Source organism: Arvicola amphibius, chromosome 2 (genome assembly GCF_903992535.2).
Source record: "Arvicola amphibius chromosome 2, mArvAmp1.2, whole genome shotgun sequence".
In the NCBI taxonomy this organism is placed as follows: domain Eukaryota; kingdom Metazoa; phylum Chordata; class Mammalia; order Rodentia; family Cricetidae; genus Arvicola; species Arvicola amphibius.
The window spans coordinates 47,236,065-47,255,986 of NC_052048.2; the positions used below are offsets into that span (position 1 = coordinate 47,236,065).

A 19,922-nucleotide genomic window follows, 5' to 3' on the forward strand; every position below is an offset into this window, starting at 1 on the left:
GAGCGCACCACCCGACTCAGCACTTTCGCGCAAAGCTATGTACAAGAATTGAAAACATGTGTCTACACACAATCTGTACACAAATGTCTACACCAGCAATAACCATGATCACCAAGCCCTTCCTAAATATCCTTCAGGAGACAAATGTTTAAATAAAATGTGCTGAGCTACACAATGAAATATTATTTCACAATAAAAAGGAATGACGACCAATATGTACTAGAACATGTCTGGAAACAGACAACAGCAAAATGTGAGGATAACTCAGTGGGTATAGTTTCTTTCGGGGCGATAAACATTTTCTGTAATTAAACAGGGGTGGTGGTTGCACAATTTTATAAGTAAACTAAAAATCATGACAGCATATATGTGTCTAAAAGTACTGGAATTAAACTGTAGCACTGCTGTTATTAATAAACAGATGTACTCAGATTTATCACATAGATTTTTTTGTAGGAAAAAACTGAAAGCAGGCCATGGTAATACAGCAATAACAAATGTGGCCTGAGCGAGCCTGGAAGTCGCTGCCCCCATCGTCCAGCTCCAGCCTCCCCACACTCACATGAAAAATGATCCTTAGAACCCCAGAGGCAGCTCAGAGGGGAGCCAAGGCTCCCACACCTCCCCTGCCTGCTGTCTGAGACAAGCAGATCCTTAATCGCTTCGAAGTCTCAAGTGTGCGACTTAATTAAACTTCCATTTCTGGAGTGTATAAATAATGGAAAGCGGCATTTATGTGTAGTGCTGTTTACTCTGTAGCCTATTACTAAGAAACACACTGAATTATTAAAGCGGGTAATTGGTTCTGCTCGGCCCCTCTTCCCTGCTGCCTCCTGTCACCCTTTTATCAGAGTGCCCCTTAACTGGCAAGCAGAATTAACTCAGGCAAGCCTGATGCTGTGATAGGGCCAGGGGAAGCAGCACGCAAGACCACACTTCTTAGACTGCCAGCAAGGAGCCTTACTCGGGGAAGGAAAGGCAGAAGTGCCCTGCAGAAGATAAAGTCTGAGAAGCTGATTACACTCACCATAGGCAAGAGAAATCTGGAAATGTTTCTCTACTGCAATGCTTCGCTGAACCCATTTGGCTATTTGGGTGTGAGAGAAGGATGTGAAGGAACCAGAGTGGCGGGTGGAGAAGTGGAGACACTAAATACGGCGTCTGGAAAGGCAATCAGCTGATGTGGAATTCCATCCAAGTCACATGTGGGCAATGACAGTCACAAACACTCTTGAAAATCCATAGATTTTACTTGTGTATGTGTCCATGTGTGTGTTCATATATGGAGAGACCAGAGGACCACCTCAAAATGTCATTCTTCCTTAAGAGCCATCTTGTTTTTTTGAGACAGGGTCTCTCACTGGAATACAGAGCTTGCCAAGTCAGCTAGGCCGGCCAGCAAATGAATCCCCAGAGCTCGGATTTCAAGTGCGTGTTTCCCACAGGGCTGCTGGGGACGGACCGCAGGTCTTCTTCCTTGTGTAGCTCAGACTTAACTGTCAGAGCTGTCCCCTCAGCCCTAATCCACAGGCTTTAGAAACATGAATGAACACCAAACACTTCCCCACTGAAGCTGTGACCAGACCTTGACGTGGAAGTCAGACACGACACTGAGAACTTTACTTAGACTTTTAAATCACTTTTAATGACCCGTGGTTTGGAGTCAAATCAAGAATCATTAATCTTTCAAGGCAACCAAGCTGACGGTTTGCCTTGGAGTCATGGTAGAATATGAATAATGTCAAAGGCATGCCAAAAGGCTGCCATGGGGGGCTCAATAAAATTATTTGATGAATGCATTAATTATGAACAGTACATTTTAAATTTGGTTCATGGTATCTCAAACATGGCTGAGTTCCTAAACAAAGTCTAGGGCTAATGCAGTGTAGGTGTCTGATGTCTGAAGTGAGTAGCCACGTCTGTGTGGGGATATGTGTGCATTTGCTTTCTACATCTCTGCACACATACACATGCCGTGCGATTAGTGAGTGTCACAGCAAGCAACCAAACCCAGGGAACACACTTAAGAGGCCAGGTTTCCCTGCCCACTTCTTGGTGGTTTAACTCAACAGAAATAATTCTCTTATGCTGCCAAGAGATATAATCAAGGTATGGATTGGCCAAGCTTCTTCCAAAGGGTAAGGTGTAATGGTCTGACCTGTCCCTTTAAGAGACAAGCCCCATCCACTTCACCCTCCACCACTGAGGCAGGCAGATTTTCCTTCCACTTGCAGTCTGAGCTCCTTCCTTTCTGTCTCTCTCTCAAAGAGGTAGCTGCTGCTGTGCCTCCTTCCCCCATTCTCTCTCTCTCTCTCTCTCTCTCTCTCTCTCTCTCTCTCTCTCTCTCTCTCTCTGCTCTTTCCCCTCTCCCCTTTCCCTTCCATAACCCACTAAATAAATATCCAACCTCACTCTGCATGACATGCCTATCCATCTCAGTCTCTCACCTGCCACGTGGCACCCTGCCTGGGACCTGGCTGCCTTCGTGGCCCACCGTGGTCTCGTGCCTGCTGCCCACTGCTGCCACTTGGGGACCTGCAGCATTTCTACCACTGTTCCCCTCTGGGATCCGTAGCATTTTATTTTTACCATTACATAAGGAGAAGACTGTTTCCTGGTCTCTCTCTAGCTTCTAGGTTCCCAGCAATGCTCAGAGTTCTGAAAGTGTAGCTGTGACACTCAACTGTCACTGTACCTGGTACATTTCCCCATTGAGCCCTTTGGTTTTGAGTCTCTTCCCTCCCTCGATTCTTTCTCTCCTCTTTTTTTAATTTATTTTAATTAAAGTACATATTGCCTTTGGAGATAGGCTTGTTATGTATGCCAGGCTGTCTCCAAACCTGTAATCCTCCTGTCTCAGCTTCCCATGTGTTGGGATTACAGGCATGTAGCAGTGCACCTGGTCTATGTATGTCACTTGTCCTTTCTTCTCCTAAGGACACCAAGCCTCAGACTAATGCTTCTCTCAAGTCTAACTTCTTCTTGATATCCTTAGCTAACGGAATCTCTAAAGCCCTTTCCAAATGATAAGCTCACATTCTGCAGCAGATCTAGGTGGCAGAGGTCATGCTTCCAATCATTATGCTAAGCATGCTACACAAGTGAGTTAGAAAGAGCACTTTTGACTAATAAAGCTCCCACCCAGGGCCCCTTCCCAGGTTCTCCTATGTAGGGCATCATTCCTACAACACACCAAACCAATGCTCTGCCATTACCTAACATCTTTCTTTCTTTCTCTTTCTATTTCAGAATTCCATGATGGTCCCTTGACTGACACTAATTTCATTTTTTTTTTTTGCCTTGGAATTGTTCCTGACACAGGAGATTTGATTTCTCCACCCTCCCTTCTGTTCAAATTAGGATGTTTTTTGGATTCTTGAAATATGAACCAGCAGAGTGAGCTTGAAATAAATGGCACTTGACATGGGAGGGAGGAGGATCAGAGGTTACATAGAACCAGAAAATGTTTATCTCAGCCCCTGAAAAAGAATGAGTCACCGCCTTCAGTGGGAGGTGGAGGAGAAATGGCCTCTCCAGGAACTTCCCATCCTCCTATGCCTCAGGTAAATAACAAGATTTTCATATTTATGGTCATTTATAAACTTCTAGTTTAGGGGGGTTGTTCATACTCTAAGCTGAAATATTCTGTCCTGGAGGGAGTGTATGAAGACCCAAATTGTAGGGGCTGGAGAGATGGCTCAATGATTCAGACATTAGCTGCTCTTCCAGAGAACTAAGGTTCAGTTCCTAGCTCTCACATGGCAGTAACTCCAGTTCCACAAGATCTGATGCCCTTTTCTGGCCTGTGTAGGCATAAATACCCATACATGCAGACAAAACACCCATACACATTAAAGATTAAATTAAAAAAAAACTCCACTAAGTATGTGAACAGTTAGTTCACTCTCAGGAAGTCCCAGAAACTTAGCAGATTCACAACGTGCCTCCTCCCCCAAGGTCACCCAAGCAGTCAGGACTTCTGAGAAGCAGGGCCTCTCCTTCCAGTCAAGCTACCAGCAAGCTGTCCAATGAATCCCAGGGTTCTAGCTTTTGAGGACTGTCACAATGCTGAAGTGAGCTTTTGGTAACACAGCTGCCTTTGAGTCCCCCATGTCCCAAGGTGGACTTCAGTGGTAACCTTACTTTGTTCTCTCATCAGTTTCTTATCTGGAGTCAGTAGACATTTGTTTACTTCTCCCCAAAGGGTATCACATAACAATAACACACATATCTATTACAGAAAGCTTCGGAAACACAGACAAGCACAAGGGGAACGGTCATAATCGGTTTCATAATCACTGTTACATTTTGGTTTTTAAGAACGATATACAATATATGTAAGGGTGTGAATACATGCACATTTTATTTTTTATAACAAGATTTTAACCATTTATTTTGTGTGTGTGCACGCACATGCACGCATGCAGAAACGTATATGTCACAGCCCACATGTTGAGCTCAGAGAAAAAAAGCACCTTTATCCACTCATCTGTCTCACTGATCCTACAATTTTTTTTAAGCTGAAAAGGGACGGCTTTTTTTTAACTGACTTTATATAAGTATACATTTCAATTAAAAGAAAAGGGAGAGACTGTATCAAAGAGATCTTTTCCAAAGGTATTCTCAATAGTGATAAAGGGTTCAGAATATGGGATTTGTCCCCACGAACAGCATGTGTTTAGCAGTTTTGATCTTTGAGGCTCATAGACATGGTACAATTTCTAGGTCTAATTTTTGGCTGTACTATCTAGGGCAAAAGCTTTCACCACCTCTACCCTGGGGCTTTCTATCTGTAAAACGGACACTTGGGTGATACTGGATGTCTGCTGGCCTTTGTCATCCTTAGGAGTTTCAGGTAAGAGCACCTCAATTATACTATAGGAGAACTGCTCTTCAGTTCTTGGTCCCTGAGGTTTGGACCAAAGCCTCTTAAGTTTCAGGCACAGGTCCCAGGTGAGGCCATCAGAGAGTGCAGATATGCCTGGGACCCAAGGGCACAAGCCTGGATCTGATGGCAACTGTTCCACTGGGGGAAAGCACCTAAGAATGTCACTCACACAAAGCTTAAGGACAGGGGAAGGATGGTCCTGGTCACACCTGTAACTGGGCCTTTGTCTCCTTTGCAGTGGCAGAGTTTGTGTTCGTGATGAAGTGATATTGGGGATGGGGAGGGGTCTGGAAACCTACTGCTTGCTAGGGAAGCTGTTCTGGGTTGGCCAGGGCCAGAAGTGACCTGCCAGGTGATGGTGGAGATTAAATGAAGTGACCCTACAACATATTTCATACCTATCATAGTTTGCTTCAGATGTCAACTCTGGGGGGAGGGAATCTGAACTAAGAAATCAGTTCCCTTGGACTGACCCATGGGCATGACTGTGGGGGTGCTCTCTTGATTAATGATTGATGTGGTGGGCCCACTCCCTGCCCACTGTGGTGGGGTCACTCCTGGGCAGGTGGCCTTGGGTTGTATAAGAGCAGGCCAAGCAAACTACAAAGCACAAACCAATATTTGTTTTTGGCATCTGTATCAGTTCCTCCCTCCAGGTCCTGTCTTGGCTTCCCTTGATGGTAGACTGTGACCTATAAACTAAATAAAACCTTTTCTCCCTTGGTCTGGTCAGTGTTTTATCATGCAGAAGAAAGCTAACTAGAATAGTACCATACATGGCTGGTGGTCTCTCTCTCCATTTGTCTCTCTCTGTCATCCCGTTCACTCTAGTGCTGGGATTACAGGCATGTGCCGCATGCCTGGCTCAGTTCTGTGCATAAAGTATGGATGAAGTAAGTAGTCATTATCATCATTGTGAAGACCCAAAAATGTGAGCTTATTTCCACATTGATCAAAGGTCAGAGAGTTGGAACTTACCTCTATCCCTTCAAGGTTATTGTCTGTTTCTACCTCAAACAAAGGTCCAACCCAGATTTAGATCAGAGACTTCTGCTCTCTCAAGGTTATTGTCAACAGGTGTGGCTAATATCCAACCTTGCATTTCAGGAATAGAGAAGTAGATGTTTCTACCTCAAACAAAAGTCTAAGGATCCAACTAAGGTTCCAGTTCCCCTAAGGAGATACATTGGATTCCACCAACAGAATGGTTTTCTCACAGAATGTTTTGGTCTAGGGTGTGACTGTGACTTGTTTTGTCCTAGTAACAGAATATTTAACTATGGATGTAGCTCCTGACATTCAACTGGTCTGTTCATCTCCTTGTATCATGTTAATGCAGTTTTTTTTTAATATTACTCCTACCTCTTGGGGTTGGGGTATTTTAAACAATTGGAAATTAAACGTGGGTAATGTCAGTATTCACTGGAACTCCCTCCTGATACTATTCTATGTTTCTGTTTTATTATTTTTGCATCTTCATACTCTTTTCTTATGTTTCTGATCCCCATGTCCCTACCATGGCAAGTGGTATTTTTGTCAAGGCTGGTCCCCGACACATCATGATTATAATTCAATATTATCTTTATCAGACATTCTCGTGTTTCTCTAAATATGTTGTATTCATGCCCAAATCAGGCTGGAAGACAGTTCAGCATACAAGCTCTAATTTGTTGTAAAGCAAATTAAAGGGCGGGTGTGCTTCATAAAATTCTCAGAAAATGACCCAGGTTTCCATTAACCCACTCTCTCAATCAATAAAGAATTGATTACTTGAACGTGTATAAATTTAGGGTCACTAGTCTGACAACGTTAAGACCTTGAAGTTCTCAGAAAAATGAGAGGAAAGAAATAGAGCACAAAGGCTTGTGTCAGTCACAGCCATGGACCTGAGGAGATATACCATGGACAAGATCCTGCATGGAGGCTCTCAAGCACACTGCTTAATTCTCAGGGAATATGTAGCCTCCACCCTACTTTCTAAGATTAAACCAACTGATTCTGTGTCCTTGAAGAGACATCAAAGTTCTAGTTGGCCAGGATACTGATCTGAAACTCTCCAGGAGTCAGTATGAAGGGTTCTGTCTCCTCCACTCTATCAGACATCAGTCAAGAGGCAGGGCCTTGCGACCATTCATACACATGGAAGGCAAGTCTCAGTGTCCTCAAGTCTGAACTCTTCCCCCTTCAAAAGAGTCTGCTTGAATGTGCCTCTGAGCCCTCACTAGCACTCACAGTTCCTTGTGCCACACGGCCTATGCTGGTACTTCATGCTCTATGCTTTCGCTTGGTGCCCTATGCTGTCACTTGGTGCCCTATGCTGTCACTTGGTGCCCTATGCTGGTACTTCATGCTCTATGCTGTCGCTTGGTGCCCTATGCTGTCGCTTGGTGCCCTATGCTGGTACTTCATGCTCTATGCTGTCGCTTGGTGCCCTATGCTGGTACCTCATGTCCTATTCTGGTACTTTGTGTCCTATGTTGGCACTTCATGCCCTATGCTGGTACTTCATGTTCTATGCTGATACTTTGTGCCTTATTCTGGCACTTCACTTACATAATCTCATTTTACCAGTGAGCCTGTGAGAAAGCCAAGGTTTCCTTAAGATTGATGTATTCAAAATCACACAGGAGGCATCTGGGTTCAGTTATAGTTTAACTCCCAACAAGTGGTGGGCAGGGATAGTGTCCTAGGACAACAAAATACTCTGAGGAGGGCTGTGAGTGAGCCCTGTACCAGATGTTCTATATCAATCCTGTCTGACTTCTCCAGACTTCAGTTCCCGAATCCAAAGATTCAGAAGTCATAATTTGATAATGTATTCTTTATGTCTTATGGAAGATGTGGGTCTCATATTGTACAATATGCATTTCTGCTAGGAGATTACAATATTTTGTGTATTAACAGTCATGGTATCAAATAAGAGTCACATTTAAACACACTGAAATCACTCTGCTGTGACAAAATCAGGGGCTTTCAATAAAGATGCTCTTTACTGCCAGCTTGACTGGAAACATACATGTGGATGCATCTGTGAGGGTATTACCAAAAAAAAAGTGAAAAAGACCTATCTACCAATGATGTAGGGGATATTACCCCTTGGGTTGAGGTCCTGGACTGAATAAAATGGAGAAAGTGAGCTGAGCACCAGCGTCCGTCTCTACTTCCTGACCGTGGATGGAGTGTGATCAGCTGACTCAGGAGAATGGACTGGAACCCTCCAACTATGAGCCACAGGGAACCCTTCCTTAGGCAGGGTTTCTTTGTAACTATTTTTCCACTGGGCAACAAAAAAAGCAGCCAATAAGTAACCAAGTCAAGAAAACAACTATTTCCCAGGGCATAGTTTTCAGAACTTCATAATCTGAAATTAGCCAAACGCTGGGAAGTATTCTGGAAAAATAGAAAATGAACTTTATCATCAATAAAATTCTCATCTTTTGTTTAATTTTTACATTGGTATAAAATACAGATACAGGCACTGTACAATTTTGTCTATTTATTTTATTATAGATGAAAATATAAAGGTTCTTCAGAAAAATAAAACTGTGATCAAGTTTTCTTCCAGAGAATTTTGCCTGTGTATGTGTGTGGAGGCGTGAACTTGCCCAGTGTTGACTGCGTTTAGTAAAGGTGTTAAGAACAGGTGCTGCGAGTACAAGTTAGCTGTGTTTATTTTGGGGTAAGTGATAGACACACAACCCAAACCAGATCCAGACAACAGGGGAGTTTACTAGGTTCTGGAAGCTAGAAGGGTTGGGACAGAGCTGTGGGTGGAAGATAGAGATGACCTTGGAACCACAGTTGCTCCCTCCTCGTCCCAGTCCAGTGCCTCTGTGCCTACTATGTTGCCTCGCATCTCCACCCCGTGTGGGTTTCCATACTCTCAATGCAGTCCAGATTTCTCAGTGGGTCAGAGGTTACCTACCTATAAATCGCCTACAGCTTGGTATGCAATCAAGCATACAAAGTGACTCTTACTTCCTGTGTACCAGGAAACCATGCCCTTTTGTCCCGAAACCACTCCCCTTTGCTCCATCAATGACTCCAAGATTTTGATTAGGAAAACCTAGTTCAGATAAGATGACTCCAGATGTAAATAAGAGAGACTGCAGCTCTAGCAGGTGTAACAGGAGGAGCCGAGGCTGGATGAATCTCTCTGTTGATTCTGAGACTCAACAGTGTTCTCCAAGTACTCAATACTAATCTATGATGGTTAATACTGATTGTAAACATGGCAGGAGCTAGGGTCATAATGGAACAAGCATCTGTGTGCATCTGTAATGGAGTTTCTAGCCTAATTGAAGGGCAAAGAGCCACCCTAAGTGTAGGCGGCACCATTCTTCTGTCTGCAGTCCTGGACTGCATCAAGAGGAGAAAGTGAGCTGAGCATCAGCATTCAGCTCTCTGCTCCCTGACTGGAGCTGCTATGTGATCATCTGTCTCTGGCTCCTGCTACAATAATGTCCCTGCCATGATGGAGTGTACCCTCAAACTGTGAGCTAAATGAAACGCTTACTCTAGTTGCTTGTCACAACAATTAAAAAGGTAACCAATATAGCACCTTCTTTTTGTTTTGTTTTTTTTTTGTTTGTTTGTTTGTTTTTTTTTCGAGACAGGGTTTCCCTGTAGTTTCTAGAGCCTGTCCTGGAACTAGCTCTTGTAAACCAGGCTGGCCTCGAACTCAGAGATCCGCCTGCCTCTGCCTCCCGAGTGCTGGGAGCACCTTCTTTTTCTTTCTCTACTGCCCCTCACGAAGCTTTCGTCCTACAGCTGATTTCCTCAGGAGCAGCTGGGGCTATTCCTCTGGCTAGATCTAGAAGACGGAGTCTTCTGTCAATGTTGTAAGTTGATCCTTTTGGGCAAAGTAACTGTAGCAAGAGAAATGAATGGGTTGGTGTGCTTGGTCCTGGATACACAAAGCTTACACTTCAGAAAGAATGGGCTGCCATCTGGGCTTACCTCATCTGCGGAGTGTGGCTCACACAATAATTGTGGAGGTACTCAGGAAATGGAAATCAGATGCTATGATAGTTTGAATGAAAACGGTCACTATCTCATAAGAATGGGCACTATTGGGACAAGTGGCCTTGATGAAGTAGGTGTGGCATTGTTGGAGGAAATGTGTCACAGGGTGGGGGGTGGAGCTTTGAGGTTTCAGAAACTCAAGCCAGGCCTAATGTGACTCATTCTCTTTCTGCTGCCTGCAGATCCAGATGTTGAACTCGCAGCTGCTTCTCCAGGACCATGTCTGCCTACATGCCACCATGCTTCTCGCCATGATGATAATGGACTAAATCTCTGAACTGTAAGTCAAGCCCAATTAAATGCTTTCCTTTATAAGAGTTGCCATGGTCAGGGTGCCTCTTTACAGCAATAGAAACCCTAAGACAGATGCCAAGAACAACATCTACCATACACGCTCCCCCAGGGGGCACAAGTAGTCTCAACGGATGAGACTTGCTTAGCTTACATCAACTAGCTGATCTGACCTGAATCTGATCTTCTTCCATTCCTTCCTACTCCCTTCCTCCAAATTACAGGCAATCAAGCAAAGCCAATGGGATGAGAGAGAAACTCCACTGGAGCTTCTGGGAAATTAAAGCACCCCTCTCCTGTATATGGGAGAGAAGGAGGCAAGGATGATTCACAAGTTAGAGCTGGAGACATCAGCAGGAACCCATGTTTAGCTAAACGTAAACATTGATGTTCATATATGAAAAGACTTAAGTATGCAAATCCACAGATAAGTATAAACACATAATATATATTTTGCTCTTTCAGCTTGAAGGCATCTAAGAAATAGCATCTCAAGATTAGCGAGTGATGGAGGAGAGTTATCTGTCTATGTTTCTTTCATTGGTTAATTAATAAAGAAAACTGCCTTGGCCCTTTAAGAGACAGAAAATTAGGTAGGTGGAGTAGACAGAACAGAATTGTGGGAACAAGGAAGTAGAGTGGGGGAGACGCTTCAGGCAGTCGCCATAGTGAGTCTCCATGCTTCTCCTCTCCGAGATGGACACAGGTTAAGATCTCTCCTGGTAAGCCACACCTCGTGGTGCTACACAGATTACTAAATATGGGTTAAAGGAAGATGTGAGAATTAACCAATAAGAGGCTACAGATAATGGGCCAGGCAGTGTTTTAAAAGAATACAGTTTCCGTGTAATTATTTCGGGTGTAAAGTTAGCCGGCAGCCGGGTGGCGGGATGCAGCCCCGCCGCTTCACACTACAAGCGAGCATGCCTAGTGTCCAGCTCTTAGTTACAAGTACTATTCCTGTCCCCTCCCCGAACACACACGAATTACCATAGTGCCAGAGAGTAAAGAAGTACCCAATTCCCAACTACAGATAAAACCAGGCTTGTCTGTGGCTCAGTGGGAGAGCGCTTGCTCATTATATGTGAGATCCCAGGCTTGATTGACCACCTAACACAAAGCCAAACCAAAAATTCATTCAGGAGACATGCAGTCAAGGACAGGATGAGCTCCTAGTGGACAAAATGGGAACAGTTTTAGCAACAGAACAGCCATATGAAGGCTCAACCCAAAGAGAGCATGGAGGTTCTTGTGTCCAGATTGAGAGGAACAAGGGAGTAAGTGACCACTGGAAGAGACAGCAATGTCCTGCAGGAGGACCTCAAGTAAGCCATGCTAATCCTCGGCCTTCCAGGATCCGAGCAAACTCCACACACCTCACCTGTGGGTCATGTTTCCTTCCTGTATACAGAACAGGAAGGGAGACAGGACAGGGCAACTGCCCAGAGCAGAAACCCAGCAAGTGCCACCTCAGTCAGGTGACCAGGCCCAAATTATCAGGCTTTTGTTGTTGCTGCTGCTGTTTTTTGTAACGTTGGCTGGCCTAGAGCTGTCTATGTAGAAAATGCTGCCCTTTAGCACATAGAGATCTGCCTGCCTCTGCCTCGTCAGAGCTGGGAATAAAGATGTACACTACCACACCCAGCCTGTTGTGAATCCTGTAGACAGAGCACCCATGAGAAACACTATAGTGTAGATGGTTTTTCTTCTAAAGCTCTATAACCTGAGACTATCATGAGTAAAATATTTATTTTAAGTATTCTGGTAAGGAGACCTTCCCAAATAACCGACCAGTGTTCTTCCCGGGTGGCCAGATCCTTAAATGCCTACGGCAAAACCTAAAAGCAAGCCCCACCCAAACCTGTCAGAAATAGGCAGTCTAAGAAACGACTGCAGTGTCCAGCTTTAAAAGATGACAACATACAACAAAGTCTGCTGAATGGGACCCTGGAACAGGGACTCTAAATGAACATTAATAAGAATGTCTCAATATGACTTCATCAACACAGTTGAACCCCAGCAGTAGAAGATCTTACAAGTCGCAGAGGCTGGGTACTGGCTGGGACAATGTGGACCCTGCCTCTGTTCTCTAGTTCGGTCCATAAATACTCACGGAGTACCCACCATGAGGTCATCTCTGCCTTAGCACTCAGGGATAAGTGATTAATGACGCAGGCAGTGCACCAGAGATGGGAGGAGTAAATCAAACACAGTGCTCGCACAGCTTTGTATGCAACAAAAACCAACTATGGACCAGGATGAGCTAGGAGATCTAGAGGGATGGGAAGTCCAGATATGCACAGCTTGGAAGGCATCTTTGTTAATAAGACATTGGAACATAGACCTGAAAGTGAGGCCCCTTGCTGGATGAGGATGTGAACAGGAACGCAGTCCAGTGACTGAGGGAGAACAGAAAGGGATGAGGGCAGGGCTTAGAGAAGCTGAGATGGGCAAGGGCTCAAAGTTGATTTATTTATGTGAGGACATGCACAAGTGTGGGGGTGACAGGACAACTTTGGGGGGGGTTCCTATCTTGCCAAGGCAGGGTCTCGCTTGTTTCTGATGGTATGCTACATAAACCAGGTTAGCTAGTCCTCAACTTTCTGGGCAATTCTGTCTCCACCTCTCATCTCACCCTAGGATGGCTGGAAATACATTTTATGTGGATCCTGAAGATCTAATTTAGGTCATCAACCTTACAAGGAACATGCTTTTACAGCTTGACTAATCTCTCCCACCCAAGAATTTTATTCTTAGTGTGATGGGAACACACACACACACACACTGGATAGCTTTAAGCTGGCATAGTGACCTGCTTTGGTCTAACTTGTTCAAGATTATTTCAATAGCTATATGGAAAATGAACTATAGAGGGTGCTAGAGTAGACCCACTCAAACTAGAGTAGGCTTCTGCAGTGATCCAAAGGAGGTGGAGAGCAGTACCCAGGGAGGTGGTAGAGATGGTGGGAAGCATGTTTTGTGGCTGAGCTAATAGGACTAACTTGAGTGGGAGTGGGCGTGTGTCAGACAACAAAGCTGAGTTCTAGGGTCCACAAGATGCCACATTCGGTAAAAGGCACTTGCGACTAAGCTGGACAAATGGAGTTCAATACCTGAGACCCACATGGTAGGAAGAAATAACAGTCTGGAAAATTGTCCTTGAACTATCTAACACATGTGCTCTAGACCATATGCACATGAATACACACACACACACACACACACACACACACACTCGCATGTGCTTACACATGATTAGAAAATGAGCTGTAAAGAGAATCAAGACTCAAGCTGCATAACATCATACATGTTGCTCAAGTCCTTGAGGTCATGACTGTCCTCTAAGGCCGGCATCTAATTCTGAGAGGGCAACAGATAGATTCTGCTACATGACATCATCTCTGTTTATTGAGACCTTTGTTCAGGCATGAACCCTCTGACAAGACTCATCTCGAAGATCAAAGGGAACCGCAGGAAACTGGTGAGGAGCAAGGATGTGTTTCCTCTCACTGGGGTGGCTGGGGAGGCGGCCAAGTGCAACCAGCAGCTTCTCCATTGTCTCCTCTCGCTTCAAATCCCAGGTGGGCGGAGACTCCATTCTCCCCTGCACAGCAAGTGCCTAGCGGTCTGTGTGCCAGAAACATTTGCCCAACAACTGTGGAGTATATTGACAGAGGCATATCACGGGACCAGGAGGGAGCCGAAGTCTTTTTCAGAAACAACATTTTAGGGACTGGCAAGAGAGTCAGCAGGCAAGGAGCTTGCCGCCGAACCCGACAGCTTGAGTTCATGGTGGAAGGAGAGAACCAGCTACTACAAGCTGTCCTCTGACCTCTGACCTCTGACCCCCGCACATGCACGATGTGACAAGCTCATGCACATACACACACAAAATAAATACCTGCAGCATTTTTTTTTTCTGAAAGGAGCCCTATTTTAAGTGAAAACAGGCTACCCCCAGAAGACAAAGAATAGAGGTCAAGGAACGTTCTGAGTCTGAGCAACCAGTGAGACAGTGCAGGGAGTGTGGAGCTGATCTCATGAGTGACAGCCCGTGACAGCGATGGGTGCAATCTTGCTGATGAACTTACGTGCTCATCACAGGATCATCATGTTAGAGCTGGAAGAGATCTCAGGAAACTTTGGATCAATCTGCTCATTTCTTTACAGATGAAGAAAAGACGAAGGATAACCTCGGGAATGTCCTCGCCTTCCACCGTGTCTGAGACAGGTGTATAAGCCAGGCTAGCTAGTCCTTAAGTTTCTGGGGGATTCTTCTTTCTCGGCCTCCCATCCCAATATATAAGAGCTGGGATGGTAAGAGTTACCGTGTGCATCTAGACCTGAGTTCTGCAGATCCAAACTTGGGTGCTCATGCCAGCCCAGCATGCCAAGTGCTCGGCTCAGCGACCCAACACTCAGCTTTATTCTTTTTTTATATTGCTGATCCCCAGCTACATTAAACTTCCTTTTCCACGTGAAGGCTCAAGGAGTTTTCTGAAGCAAAATGGAAATATAGTCTTCTAAAGTCTGAAATCTATTCACAAGGAAAACACTTATTTTAGAATTTAGCTTCATTTTTTTTAAAAAAAATCTCTTAGCAAAGTTCTTATCATTTACTGAAGATTGGGCAGCTCACCATGTTCCCTTTTTCATTTGGCTGCCAGGAAGCTTACAACTAAATTTAGCACTTACTCCTTCAGTAATAGTCGTCTCGATTTTTAGCAAACAGCACTTATTACTCCCCCCCCCATGACCTTCTTATTCAGCTATTTTAATGACTTTATTGCATATGTATCTTTTACTGTAGTCACCTCAAATTCTTTTTGGAAGCCAGCCAGGTACGAACCACCAATAAACCAAAACAGAAGGCGAATTTCATTTTGTTGGGCTCTACAGTGATGGTTACTTCCAGGATAATGTCCACTTTGAGATTGCATCCGTGACTTGAAAGCCCAGACCGTCCCTCATGGCCTCATGTTTAGATAGAAGGAAGTCACCACAGGACAGATCGCATACAAATGGCTAGCTCTAAAATTGTAGGGTCTGCCTGCTAACCAGGCAAGCCCATGGAAAATGCGCTGAAAATGAAAACAAGATGTGAAAGGCGAAGGCCTCCTTCCCCACACTGACGTGGCAGAACTTCACTTACAGCAGGGCCCTCAGGGGGCCAGCCTGGGCACTGTGTGGTCAGCAGGTGGCCGGCTGGGTCCCATCCACCCTCAAGTTTTCTGCTCACTACAACCACAAATCTGACCCTCACCATGAAGGAGACATGAGATCACGCAGCCTCTATCTCCTCTGGATTCTGGCCACATAAAAAGATTAAGCCACAAGGTTTTCTCTTCCCTCCCTAGATGAAATTCCTTCTCAACCACAAAAATTTCACCCAGGCAGAGTTTGAAAAGCAATAAAGGAGTCGGTGGGGATCTCGCCCTTCGGCTCCCTTTTCTCTTTGAACCTTGAGTTACCCTTGGTGTGGAGGCAGCAAAAGAAAGAAAGCAGTCCCCAGAAAATGTCCGACTGTTTATGCATTTGAATCCGAGATGCCTGGTGGCAGCTTCTTCGCACTTTTCAGAGTTTGTGAATTAGTTCTTTATTCCTCTGGCATTGGACATCATTTCTATGATCATCGAGGAGATATGTTCAAAAGAAAAATGGTTTCCAGGATCCTGTTGCCTGAGGCAATATACCTTCTCTCTAGGGCCCATTGGGATTCTATTCATGATCTCCTGCGAGTCAGAGCCAATTTGTTCAGACCATGACAAGAGGATGCTGCCCCAATGTTCCTAACACCTTGAAGGATGAGACACATCCAAGAATCCATGATGCTTCTTTAGAAAGGTTCGGTGCAGTGATAACTGCAGGCAAGACTGTGTGGCCTGACAGCAATGGTTCAGCGGGTTCTCCCCAGCCCCAGGCTGCCTTGGTCTTTAGCCTCGTCTCTTACCCGCAAGTCCTGCACAAACAGCCCTTCTGATTCAGAGTCTCTAAAACTCAGATAATACTCATGGGTGCATCACGGAGCAGCTCTGTCCCCAAAGCAAAGCTGAGGAGATGGCTCCATTGAAGACGTGCAGGCAGGCCCAAGCACGAAGACCTAAGCTCAGATCCCCAGCTTCTGTCATTGCAGCTCTGGGGAGGTGGAGACAGGAGGCTCCCTAGAGTTGGCCAGCAGCCAAATCTTCAAGCTCCTGGTCCTGTGAGAGACCATGTCTCAAAATACAATAAAATAATAAAAATGATGGGGAGAATTGAGAGAGACACTGGATGTCAACCTCTGGTCTTCATATGCACAAACACGTATGTACACACAGAGCGTAAAGGAAGGAGGTGAAAACACACATTACTGACTCTGCTCCCACGTTTTACGATTCTGTAGGGCTAGCTGGGGTCTGAGAACCTACATTTGAAACAAGTTTTCATGATGTTGTACAACAGTTCTAATACTGGGAAGTTTGTGGACCACTATCAAAGGATTACTGTATGGATTGCAGTGTATGTATAATTATTAATAGCTATCTTCACATGGTGCTGTTGACACTGTTTGTGTTAAGTGATGCCAGCTTTTATCATAATGAACTTGTAGCTTAACTCTGAAATAATCTAGTGTAAATAAGAAACCCCAGCAAACTGGAGGGGGAAAAAAAGTCCTACTAATTATGCAACAAAAATAGCCTGATTTTTAAAAGTGGATTTTCAGAACTCAAGAAGGGTTGTAAGAACTTTAAGGGCTTCCACGAGAGGTGGCAAGATGCCTCAGAGGGTAAAGGTGCCTACTGCCAAGCCTGAGGACCTGAATTCATTTTCGAGCACATACCGAGTGGAAAGATAAAACGACTTCTGAACAAGGACTTCTGACCTCCACACATGCCTCCCTCAACATGCACACACAAAATAAACAATCAAAGTAATAAAAAAGTAATAAAAATTAAGAGATTGCTAGGGTACTATCTCCCCTGACAAATCCATGTGCATTTATTCCAAGTAGAGAGAGAAAAGCTGACCCAGCTCCTTCTTAAGGTTTCATGTTTCTCTTAACTACAGTTAAAAAAAAAAAAAAAAGCGCCCAGACTTCGTCATTATGGTAAAAAAAAGAATTCTTCAACTTGTTTCAAGCAATTAAGGAGCCAGCGAATGCGGTCGTTGCAAAGCAGTTAGAAACAGCAGCTCAGAAAGAGCAGAGGAAACATACCAACTACAAGACTCAGGGACTGTTCAAAACCGTCCCCACAACAAAGGAGAAGAACGCGAATCCCTAACCTGAGGGCATCCGGTAACGCCAAGACCAAAGATAAAAAAAGCTGCGATGAAAGGCAGCCGCGTGGACCGCCTCGTGTGGGGAGAGGGCAGGGTCGAAGGTTAAGATGGTTTCCCAGCGGGAGCCTTTGGCGGTCCTGCAGCTCCAACAGAGATCAGGAAACCCCCAGTCTGCCTCTTACCCGTGCCACGCACCACTCTGCCCAAGAACAAAACTTCTTTCTAATCAATTTGAGCCAGACGCCGGCTCCACGGGCAGCATGCGGGTACCAGAGCTTGCACAGAACGCAAGCCAGTCCTGGCTCAACATCCAACTTTTCCAACTCCATCAAGATCTGAATTCTCTCGTGAAACAAGAGAACGAGCTCCAGTTGCCTGGCGATGGCTTTTGAAAAATTAAACAAAGAGCACATGTTTGCAAGAATGCAACCAGACGCCTTGCCCTGACACTTGCGACCCGAAATCTACAAGCCACTCTCCCTGACACTCCTTCATGGAGGGGCATGGGTGTCACCAGGGTGGTCTGCGTGTCTCGCAGGGTGGAAAGAGGTAAAGAGTGGGTGAAACTTGGAATCCGCTTCTCCCATCCAGCCAGCCCCAAGCCGCCCTTGAACTTGGCACCGGTGCGGGTAGCGAGACGGTCGTCCCCAGATGGGAGGGATCCAGGCTGCCACGACTCACCTCGCCAACTTCTCGCGGCTGGCGGCGCGCGGGCGGCCGGCTCGGGGGCGCGGACGCGGGGGCCGGCGCCTAGGGGAACGTCGGCCGGCGACCCCTGGGAAGGCGTGGGGCTCCGGAGGGCGCGTGGGGACCGGCGCGTGGCGGTGCTGAGGGGCAGCCTCGGGGAGCGCGGGGAAGCCAGGGGGCTCCGGGTCGCGGCGGGTGCGCAAGGACAGCAGCGCTAGCAGCAGCACCGCCAGCGCCAGGAGAAGCAGCGCTGCCGCCTTACTGCGGAGCTTCATGGTGCGGCGCGGCGGCCCCGGGGCGGCGGGGACCCTCTGCGCATCGCGGCCCGTGGCGGCGGCGGCGGCGGCGCGCAGCGTCCAGGCTGGCTCGCCCGGGACTGGGGTCTAGGCTGGCGGCTGCGGAGGAGGATTGGGAGGAGGTGGAGGGGGAGGAGATGAAAAGCAGGGGGAGGGCTGGGAGGAGGCCCGTGAGGACTCGGGTGGAGCAGCCCTCCCTACCGTAGTGTGTGGAGTAGCGGCCCTGCAGCCCACCACCGGCTGCCAGGAGCCTAGACCTCAGGTAGCTCAGGCTCGCCACACCTTCATTCATTCACTTCATTCATTCAGTGAGTACTCATACTCACCCACGCACTCAGATTCACTCTCCAGTTCACCCAGTCATCCTCAAACTGTCTCTCCTCCATTCAAGCCGGCATCCACTCACTGAGGCCTCCCTCTCCCATCCACTCACTCGTTGTCCCGCCGGCTCCCTCACTGCGCACACTCACCCCTTCCATCCACCACTCCACCCAGTTCCCTCATGCGTTTGTTTATTCCATACGCGTTTCCATCATTGTTTTCATCCATCTATCCCGCAGGCTTGGGCACCAACCCAGTCCCTCTTGACCCAGGGCAGAATTTTTGGCACTAATGAATAACTGCTGGATATAACCCCCTCTGGATCCATGTACTCTACCGCAACTGTAGAATGGTTTGCAAGGTTTACATTTGAAATCTGACAGTCCCTGGCTTGGTGAACCTGAGATAAGCACAGAGCTTTCCCAAGCTTGCAAAATGAGAAGGATAAGGGTGCTACAAGAGGCCTCTCCGAGAGTTAAGTTAAACAATCCTTTGAAACAGAGCTGCACAGTATGGGACTCACAATGGAATTTGTGGCAATGACTACAACAAAACAGTCTATCCTACAGACACACGCGCACATCTTGTTTTCCTTCTGGCATAGAGTTAAGATACAGTAATAACTTCACAATCAAATGTGAGAATGGGCTCTTCAGAGATCTTGTCATTGGCAATCAGCAGATCCAGGTCAGAACTGCACAGCTGTCTTCCTAGGCATCCCAGTGGGGATCTGAAGCATCGGGACATCCTTGTCTACTCTGCACGAGCTGACATTCTCTTAACTCTCTCTGTGGCACATCTGTTGGACGAAAAACACTCAGGATCGCATCGCCCCTGGGCATCTAGAAGACTTGTCTTATAACTCATCTAAAATTTAATTACATTATAAATCATTACATTAGCATCTGATTATAAGTCTTTGGGGACCCATTGTACTTAAAGTTCTAGCAGTAAGGCTGTCTAATAAATGGGAAGCTCTTACTAAGCAAGCATCTAAAAGATAGCCGGAGTGCCGTTGGACATCTATATGGCAAACCTGGAAAGACAGGAAGAAGTTCAAACAATGCACTGGTTCTCCCTGGCTTTGTGAGGAGCCCAGGTGTCATAAATCCCACTGCGAAGTGTCTAGACTTGTGGGAAGGGTGCTTTGGGTG

General features: G+C 46.1%; 1 protein-coding gene across 1 annotated transcript in view; it reads right to left on the minus strand.

The window, feature by feature from the left end:
• Positions 1–18,426, minus strand: part of Gxylt2 (glucoside xylosyltransferase 2) — a 90,374-nt gene extending 71,948 nt beyond the window's left edge. Inside the window, exon 1 of the mRNA XM_038320627.1 lies at positions 18,146–18,426. Within this exon, the coding sequence (XP_038176555.1) occupies positions 18,146–18,426 (281 nt within the window). The remainder of the gene's footprint in view (positions 1–18,145) is intronic.
• Between the last annotated feature and the right edge of the window lie 1,496 nt (positions 18,427–19,922).